This window comes from Pundamilia nyererei, unplaced genomic scaffold (assembly GCF_000239375.1).
Source record: "Pundamilia nyererei isolate P.nyererei 1_Seehausen unplaced genomic scaffold, PunNye1.0 scaffold00238, whole genome shotgun sequence".
NCBI classification, from domain to species: domain Eukaryota; kingdom Metazoa; phylum Chordata; class Actinopteri; order Cichliformes; family Cichlidae; genus Pundamilia; species Pundamilia nyererei.
Genome location: NW_005187639.1, coordinates 282574 through 291323, shown reverse-complemented (window position 1 = coordinate 291323; position 8750 = coordinate 282574). Strand labels below are relative to the sequence as shown.

General features: G+C 46.2%; 1 protein-coding gene across 1 annotated transcript in view; it reads left to right on the top strand.

Moving 5' to 3' along the window:
• The window catches only part of c5 (complement component 5), a 23218-nt gene that overhangs the window by 1226 nt on the left and 13242 nt on the right, over window positions 1-8750 (top strand). Inside the window, exons 2-10 of the mRNA XM_013914934.1 lie at window positions 1301-1496; window positions 1580-1733; window positions 5195-5265; window positions 5347-5444; window positions 5520-5602; window positions 5686-5776; window positions 5864-5972; window positions 6846-6978; window positions 7059-7174. Coding sequence (XP_013770388.1) covers window positions 1301-1496; window positions 1580-1733; window positions 5195-5265; window positions 5347-5444; window positions 5520-5602; window positions 5686-5776; window positions 5864-5972; window positions 6846-6978; window positions 7059-7174 — 1051 coding nt within the window. The remainder of the gene's footprint in view (window positions 1-1300; window positions 1497-1579; window positions 1734-5194; window positions 5266-5346; window positions 5445-5519; window positions 5603-5685; window positions 5777-5863; window positions 5973-6845; window positions 6979-7058; window positions 7175-8750) is intronic.

Below are 8750 nucleotides of genomic sequence, written 5' to 3'. Positions count from 1 at the left end.
TGAGGAAGTCCAGCATTTAAAGCACTTAGACTAGAACAGACGTAGCTACGTTAATCCTACCATAAAACAATAAGACAAGGTACGACCTCTCTCGTGCTCCCAGAGTGCTCTCTAATGCACACAAAGTTTGCAGACTATCACTGCACAATTGATTATACACCTCTAAGCATATATGGTTAAATAACGTTGTTGTGAGTTGGCACTACGTGATAAACTGAAATCTTCACACAGAGTTCTGAGTTTCCAGCAGCCTGAAATAAACCAAAATTACATCCAGTTGACTTTTAAGACCCCGAAATAAGAAGGTGGAAAAAACTACTAAAGGTTTGTTTCAGCCTTTAAAGACACCTTTGAACTCTTTGGGTACTTCCTGGAGATTGAGAGCATTGGACTTGTGGGGATGTGTGTGGGGGAAACAGCTCGTAGCTTGCATGGAGTGTGAGTCTGTGAAGGTTCTCAGTCATCCAGGTCATCGTAGTCCAAGGAGCTCGGAAAGAAAAGGGTCTGGACTTCTTTAAGCTGCTTGACGACGCTTCATCTGAGAAGCTTCTTCAGGTATAAGGTTAAATGGTGGAGAGTCCCAGATTAGACTATCCTCTCTACATAATCGCACGAGCCAAGGAGTGATTATGGAGGTCTCCGTCTTCTAAAGAGAAGACAGATGGTTTGAAAGAGGAGTGAAAGAAGCATCTTTGTCCACTTTGAACGGCCATCTTTGAACAGAGGCGGGGCTTATGACCCCAACTGTCTGCCTATAATCCAGACACCTTAACGCCCACATCCAGGGCCACCTGACCTCAGTTAGTCACATGACAGGGTGGGGCTAGGTTTCACAATGAGCTCACCCGAAACCCTGGCTGATTGTGACCCACACCCGTTTTCACACCTTGGCTCGTGTGATTAGGTGGAGGATCATCAGGGGGTCCTTTGTCCCTCTTTGGGGGGACTCTCCGCCATTTGACCCTAGAACTGAAGAAGCTTCTTGGATGAGAGGTGAAACGTCTTCAAGCAACTTACAGAAGTCCAGATGCTCTTCTTTCCAAGCTACTTAGACCATGGAGCGCTAGCTTTGAGTTGTTTCTGACTCATTGGAATAACAGCAGAATATTCACTGAGCATAAATATGCTTTTTGAAAATGTAATTCCTTAAATTTAAATTTGATACGAGTCTGGACAAACGTTCACAGACTGTATGTGCTGATGATATGTGCAAGTATCAACAGCATAAGCCGTTCTAGACGAACGTGACAAACTGATAACAACCTAAATATGCATCACTTTAAAATGTCTCCTCTCTCAGGTATCTGATAACGGCACCTCTATCGCTCCGCCTGGACGCCGTGGAGACCGTGGTGGTGCAGCTGTTTGGTTTTACAGGTGAAGTCAACGTCTACCTGTTCCTGAAGACGTCAATGGCTCCGAATCACCGGGTTCTGGCTCGGGAGGTCGTGACCCTCAATGCACAAAATAACCACCAGGCTGACGCCAAAGTCCGGGTGAGAAAAGATGCTAACAGGCTAACACCTGCAGTTTAACTGAAGGCATCTGAAATACTTATGATGTCACTTCCTTTTTACAGCTGTACCCAAACCAGCTGGACAAGAGTGCAAATCATGTGATTCTCCATGTGCAGTCAGACGTGATCAATCAGCACCAGTCTGTGCCCATCAGTCGCACCAATGGCTTCCTGTTCATCCAAACCGACAAACCGCTGTACACGCCGCGTCAGAGCGGTGAGAGAAGTTTGTCCCAGTTCAGACTCCAGCCTTCTCCTCATTAATCTTATGTTTTATAACCCATCTTTACACTCAGCTAGTCAGGTGGTTGTCTTGTAGTCATAAAGACAGACTGGTTTGGGGGTCAGAGGATAGAGGGTGTGGCCTGTTGAGGCTGCTGGAGCTCAAACTGCAGAAGAAGTTCATGGTGGTTCTGATAGAAAGGTTCCACAGTACACAGAGAATGCAGTTTGTTGCATAAGGGACGCATAGTCACGGACCAATTACGTTACCCGCGCTGACCCGTGTTCAGCTGACAGTACCAACGATGGGCACGAGAGCTTCAGAACTGCACCACAAATCACAAATTATACAGCTCCAAATCCCAACAACAGTGTCAAGGTGCTTTATATTGTAAGGTAGACCCTACAATAATACATACAGAGAAAAACCCAACAATCATATGACCCCCTTTGAGCAAGCACTTTGGCGACAGTGGGAAGGAAAAACTTCACCTGGAGGGGCGGGGCCATCTGCTGCGACCGGTTGGGGTGAGAGAAGGAAGACAGGATAAAGACATGCTGTGGAAGAGAGACAGAGGTTAATAACAGATATGATTCAATGCAGAGAGGTCTGTTAATACATAATGAGTGAGGTAGAAACACCCAGTGCATCATGGGAATCCCCAGCAGCCTACACCTATTGCAGCGTAAATAAGGGAGGATTCAGGGTCACCTGGTCCAGCCCTAACTATATGCTTTAGCAAAAAGGAAAGTTTGAAGCCTGATCTTGAAAGTAGAGATAGTGTCTGTCTCCTGAATCCAAACTGGAAGCTGGTTCCACAGAAGAGGGGCCTAAAAACTGAAGGCTCTGCCTCCCATTCTACTTTTAAATACTCTAGGAACAACAAGTAGGCCTGCAGAGCGAGAGCGAAGTGCTCTAATAGGGTGATATGGTACTACAAGGTCATTAAGATAAGATGGGGCCTGATTATTTAAGACCTTGTATGTGAGGAGCAGGATTTTGAATTCTGGATTTAACAGGAAGCCAAACAGGAGAAATCTGCTCTCTCTTTCTAGTCCCTGTCAGGACTCTTGCTGCAGCATTTTGGATCAGCTGAAGGCTTTTCAGTGAGTTTTTAGGACTTCCTGATAATAATGAATCCGGTGGAAAAGATCAAATATTACTCAGTGAGTTGAACTTTTTTCCTCATGCGTGCAGATTAAAGAGGAAAGAATCAGATTTTACAGACAACTGTGTTACTGCTGTGTGTGATCAGCAGCATTATGAGCTCATTGTCTGTATCATCAGGAATACAAAGACACAGATACATCAGTTAAATGTTTTTATGATGGAGGGGCGTACCATCTAAGCTGATGTTTCTAAAATGTCCTTTGGGAGCTTCAGGCATAGCTGGACTGGAACCATCAGCTGCTGATTTGGAGATGTCTGTTTAAGAGAACAGATAAATGACTTTAGATCTGAATTCCAGCTGCATGTTAACCACTGTATCAATGTACCTGTATCATAGCAAATTACAGTTCAATGTCCAATGTGTAAAAGAGGTCATATAACTGGAGATCCAGTTGGGCCACTGGTCGGGGGGCTGCTCCCTCCTGAGTCTGTGTGCTGTTGGCTCCAGCCGATCCAGGAGAGAAGGACAACCGCTGCCTAAGCAAAACCTGTAGTGATCCCGTACGTGTCAGGAGTATCGGAGCAGCTGAGACGCATTTTTTCTAAACACCGGGTCTCTGTGGCTTTTAAACCTCAAAACACGCTGCACCAAAAACTGGTCCACCCCAAGGATCGGGTCCCCAACACAAACAGAGTAACATGGTGTACGCTGTTAAGTGCAGGAGGATTGGCAGGATTTATACATCGGGGAAACCAAACAACCTCTGGCTACAACACAGAAGAGCCACCTCGTCAGGCTGGGACTCTACAGTCTGTTTACACCTACAGGCCAGTGGACACTCTTTCAAGGCAACACGTTCTCACTCCCAAAGCATAACATTTTACGCTAGGTGACAAATCGTCAACATAATACGTTTTCGGCTACACACTACGTTCCTAAATGACGACCTCGGAAAAATGAGGAAATATGAGAACCGTCTGAGTTCTCATGTTCTCCCCGTGTTCGCGTGGGTTCCCTCCGGGTACTCTGGCTTCCTCCCACCGTCATGCAGCTTGTGGGGATAGGTTAACTGGATAATCCAAATTGTCACTAGGTGTGAATGTGCGAGTGAATGTGAGTGCGAATGGTTGTCTGTCCCTGTGTGTTGGCCCTGCGACAGACTGGCGACCTGTCCAGGGTGTACCCCGCCTCTCGCCCTATGAGAGCTGGGATAGGCTCCAGCGCCCCCCGCGACCCTGAAAAGGATAAGCGGAAGCGAATGGATGGATGGATGGAGTACCGTCTGGACTCAATCTACACGTTCGCTCTTTTTCTTCACATCGCTTACAAACACGCTACTTAACATCATCAAGTCCCGGTTAAGGTCAGGAATAAGGTTAGGTTTAGGGCTGGAATACAGGGCTGGAACGTCTATTACCGCGGGAGCGTCATTGCACTGGATTTCAGCCATAACCCGCTGTGTACCATAAGAACGGCGAAGGTCTCCTTTCACGTTCCTCAGGAACGCCGCGGGACGTGACAAAACATCGGCATGTTACGCCTCGGGAGTGAGAACGGGCTGTTCAAGGATGGGGGATGTACACATCCTGGACAGGGAGGAACGCTGGTTTGAGGGCGGAGTCAAGGAGGTCATTTACGTGAAAAGGGAAAGACCATCTCTGAATGGAGGAGGGAGCCTAAGGGTACATCTGTCACCATCTTACAATGCTGTGATTGCAGCCATTCCCCAACTCTCTGTGAATGGTACATGGTCATAAACTGACCACACAGCCCATCGTTCATTCAGTGCTGCTAGTGTCAGTCAGTACAAATGTGCTGTTTATAAGGTTGAAACCTGCAGTCAGCTGAGACTGAAGGAGTCACCTGATGATGATGAAACATTTCTCCCACCGAACAGAACCAGATGGACAGAATCAGCCTTTTGAGACTTGTGGACATGATCAAAGAAGGTAACAGTACAGCTACCTGCATGTGGGAGAGGGTTCGTATACCTGGAAGTCCACTGGAGACTCCGCCCCCTCGCTCTCTAAGTCAGTCAGTTCTGTCTCCTCTCTGCTCTAACACGTGTCCTCAGTTTCCATGAGAAGCATTGGTGTGTGGTGTCTTTGATCAACAGGTTCATATGCCTTCATAGAGTTTGGTAGATCTCCTCAGCCAGTCCTTGCCAAGGGTTCCTGTTAAGGTCTCCATCAACTCAGAGCTGGAGTTCATCTTTCAGGCTGTCTTTGTCATGGTTTCTGTAGTCGGATGGTTCTCATTAACCTAAAAATTCAGATGATCCTCTTTCAGGTTCTCCGTTACACCATCACCCTTGTCACTCATACAGCTGTGCTTCTGTTCCCAGTCAAAGTGAGGGCGTTCTCCTTGAACCAGGAGCTGAGACCGGCTAATCGCAGCGTCTACCTGACATTTAAGGTAAGCGGGAAGTTGTCCTGTGTAGTAGCAGGTGGGTGCAGTGATGGGTTCCATAATATCTTACCCTCTCCCTCCCGCCAGGACCCGGACCATACAATAGTGGACATTGTGGAGATGGTCGATGTGAACAATGGAATCCCATCTCTGCAAAACCCCTTTAAGATCCCCGTCAACCCAAAGTAAGAAATAAGAGTGTAAAACAAGCGACACACAGCTGCGTGGTCGTGTATCTAAGGTCGTGTCTGTGATTCCAGATTGGGCATTTGGTCCATTGAAGCTTCTTACTCCAATGATTTCACCACAACAGCAACCACCGACTTTGAAGTTAGAGAATACGGTACATTATAATATCATGAAGCAAACTGCTGGTGCTGATTGAGGGTAAAACACGCGTTATTAATGGCTTTCACCCTGCATCAGTTCTTCCCAGTTTCTCCATCCAAGTGGAACCAGAAGCAAATTACATCAGTCACAATTTATTCACCAGTTTCAACTTCAAGGTTTCAGCCAGGTGAATAAACATTTCTGCACTGTTTATAGACTTTCAAATAATTTAAAGCTGTCAGTTACACACGAGTGGTATTTTTACCTGTCCCAGGTATCTCCACGGCGCTCCGGTGGCTGATGGTGACGTGTTTCTGCGCTACGGCTATGTTAGTGGGAAAAGTCCTCCAGTTATCATCCCAAACTCTATCATCAGAGAAAGTGTAAGAGACATGAACAAACACAAGGACACTTGTTATTATTATTATTAATGCTGATTAATGTTGACAGTATTGTTATTTGAACCATTTCACTCGTGCTCCAGCTGTTTTATGCTACAGAAACCATCCAGGTATCCAAATGTTCAGCTTTTTCAGGATGACTGCTGTATTACTTTGACTTTTTGTAACTTTTATAGTTGTTTTTTCAATATTTAGACTGTTATGGATTTATTTTATCAGGCAAGTTTACTAATAACCAAAACAGATGTTTTGAAGTCGCAGACGGTCCATTTTAGCTCAGACCTGTGTGGTGTGTGCGAGACCTGCCATGGTATTCACCTCGTACACTACTCACTTGATCTGAATGCCGGAGGTTGTCACAAATCTTACAGGTCTCCAAACAGGTACTGAACTTCAGCTCCGTGTGGAGGTGGGAATGCTCGATGTGGTCTCTTAAAAAGATCGCAGAGTGAATCAGTTTGTCCTCCTGGTTTAAGCAGTCTTCAATCAAATCTTTGACTGGACTTTGGGGGATAGTCAGGCTCTTTGTCCAGCTGCTTCACAGTGTTGGTGTTTTTTAAGAACCAGCTCACATTTCAGAATGTTGATTTGAACTTTGGCACCAAGACTGCAGAAACACTGTGTTTGCTGCATCTGCAAATTATCTATGAACCTCTTACAGCAATCCCACTGACAGTTGATGAGGTCAGTGCTTCTAACTTTGGGCGTTTTTTTAGGGTGTTACCTGCATAAAGAGAAGCTGACATTATTCTAGTGGTGTTAGGTTATTGACGATCCTCCTCCAGGTGACTCTCATCATGTAACTCATATCTATTGTGTTTCTTTGACAGCGGTGTCTGTGTGTGTCTCTTTCAGTTGTCCTCAGCAGGTGACGTGCATGTGAATGTTAATATGCAGAAGGTTCTGTCTGAATACAATGGACCAAAAGACCTCAACAGCCTGCTGGGGAAGTACCTGTACATAGCTGTACTGGTGGAAGAGAGCACAGGTGAGCATGGATCACTGCTCTCAGCCCGATTCTTTGAAATACTTAAATATTTAATTTGTGGGGCGGATTTTGTCTCTCAGGTGGTATTACTCAGGAGACCGAGTTTGCTGCAGTGAAGTTTGTCAAATCACCTTACAGCCTGAGCCTGGTGTCCACGCCCCCCTTCCTCAAACCTGGACTGCCTTATAACATCCAGGTGTGTGTCACAGAAGCTCTTTATGTGTAACGTGTGGTTCAGGCAACCGTCGCTCAGTTTGAAGCCTTTTTGAGGGATTGTGCGATGCCGTGTTCAGACCAGGTTTCATGTCGTGGTTCTCGCATGAATACAATCGCTGTGCTATAGAAGCACTTCACATCCCACAAATACTTTCCCATTATAGCCAATGGGAGCGAGTGGGAGCAGTATTAGTGATAGCTGCAGTCGTTTCACAGCGGCATATCTTCAGGGTTTTCAGAACCAGGAAGTCTGATTGTGCTTACTTTTTTCTGAATCCTCTTCTTCTTTGCTGTGCTGACGTTATCTTCCATTTGTGAGTGTCCATAGTGTCCCAGGCTGTGGACCAACCTCAGAGAACAGGTATTAGCACCACAGCGTCAAAATCATTTTTCACCAAAGCTCAAATAGTTTCTGAAAATGCTAGTTAGAAAATGACCCAACTAAAAACTAAAAACATTGATAGGAAACTCGCAGAACAGACTAAACAATATATGAAAGGACACAGAGGGCAGTGTTATAACACAAAAAAACACAAGAATCCAATAATTCCAAACTGTGGGTCAGAGACCGATGACCACAGCAGGCTGCCCAGATGCTGCCCACTCCTGATCATCCATTTCAGTTTAACCCTTTCATGCATGAATTATGACAGCCTCAATCAGGATTTCTTAAGTATTTTTATTCATCTTTGAACTTCATTTTTTTTAAACATGTACCATTTGAAGAGTTTTTTTACATGTCCACTTAGATGGACAACATACGTGTCAGTGGGTGGCAGGTATGGAGTGACACATTAGTGTCCAGTGTAGTGGTTTATGTGCAAGTATACCATCAACACTGACACAAATACAAGAGCACGGCCTTTGAATAGCTGTCCACTGTAGTGACCACTATGTGTGAAAGGGTTAATTCAGTTCTATTCATAGAGTGCCAAATGATAACAACAGTGCTTCATACTGTAAGGTAATGACTCAACAGTAATACAGAGAAAACCCAACAATCAGATGACACCCTTTGAGCAAATGCTTGGTGACAGTGGGAAGGAAAAAGAACGCATTTTCTTAGGTGTCCATCCATCCATCCATCCTTCCGTCCGTCCGTCCGTCCGTCCGTCCGTCCGTCCGTCCATCCATCCATCCATCCATCCATCCATCCATCCATCCTTCCGTCCGTCCGTCCGTCCGTCCATCCACCCATCCGTCCATCCATCCATCCATCCATCCATCCTTCCGTCCGTCCGTCCATCGATTCATCCATCCATCCTTCCGTCCGTCCGTCCATCCACCCATCCGTCCGTCTGTCCGTCTGTCCGTCTGTCCATCCACCCATCCGTCCGTCCATCCATCCGTCCATCCATCCATCCGTCCGTCCGTCCATCCATCCATCCGTCCGTCCGTCCATCCATGCATCCATTCATCAGTCCATCCACCCATCTGTCCGTCTGTCCATCCATCCATCCATCCATCAGTCCATCCGTCCATCCATCCATCCGTCCATCCATCCATCCATCCATCCCTCCGTCCGTCCGTCCGTCCGTCCGTCCGTCCGTCCGTCC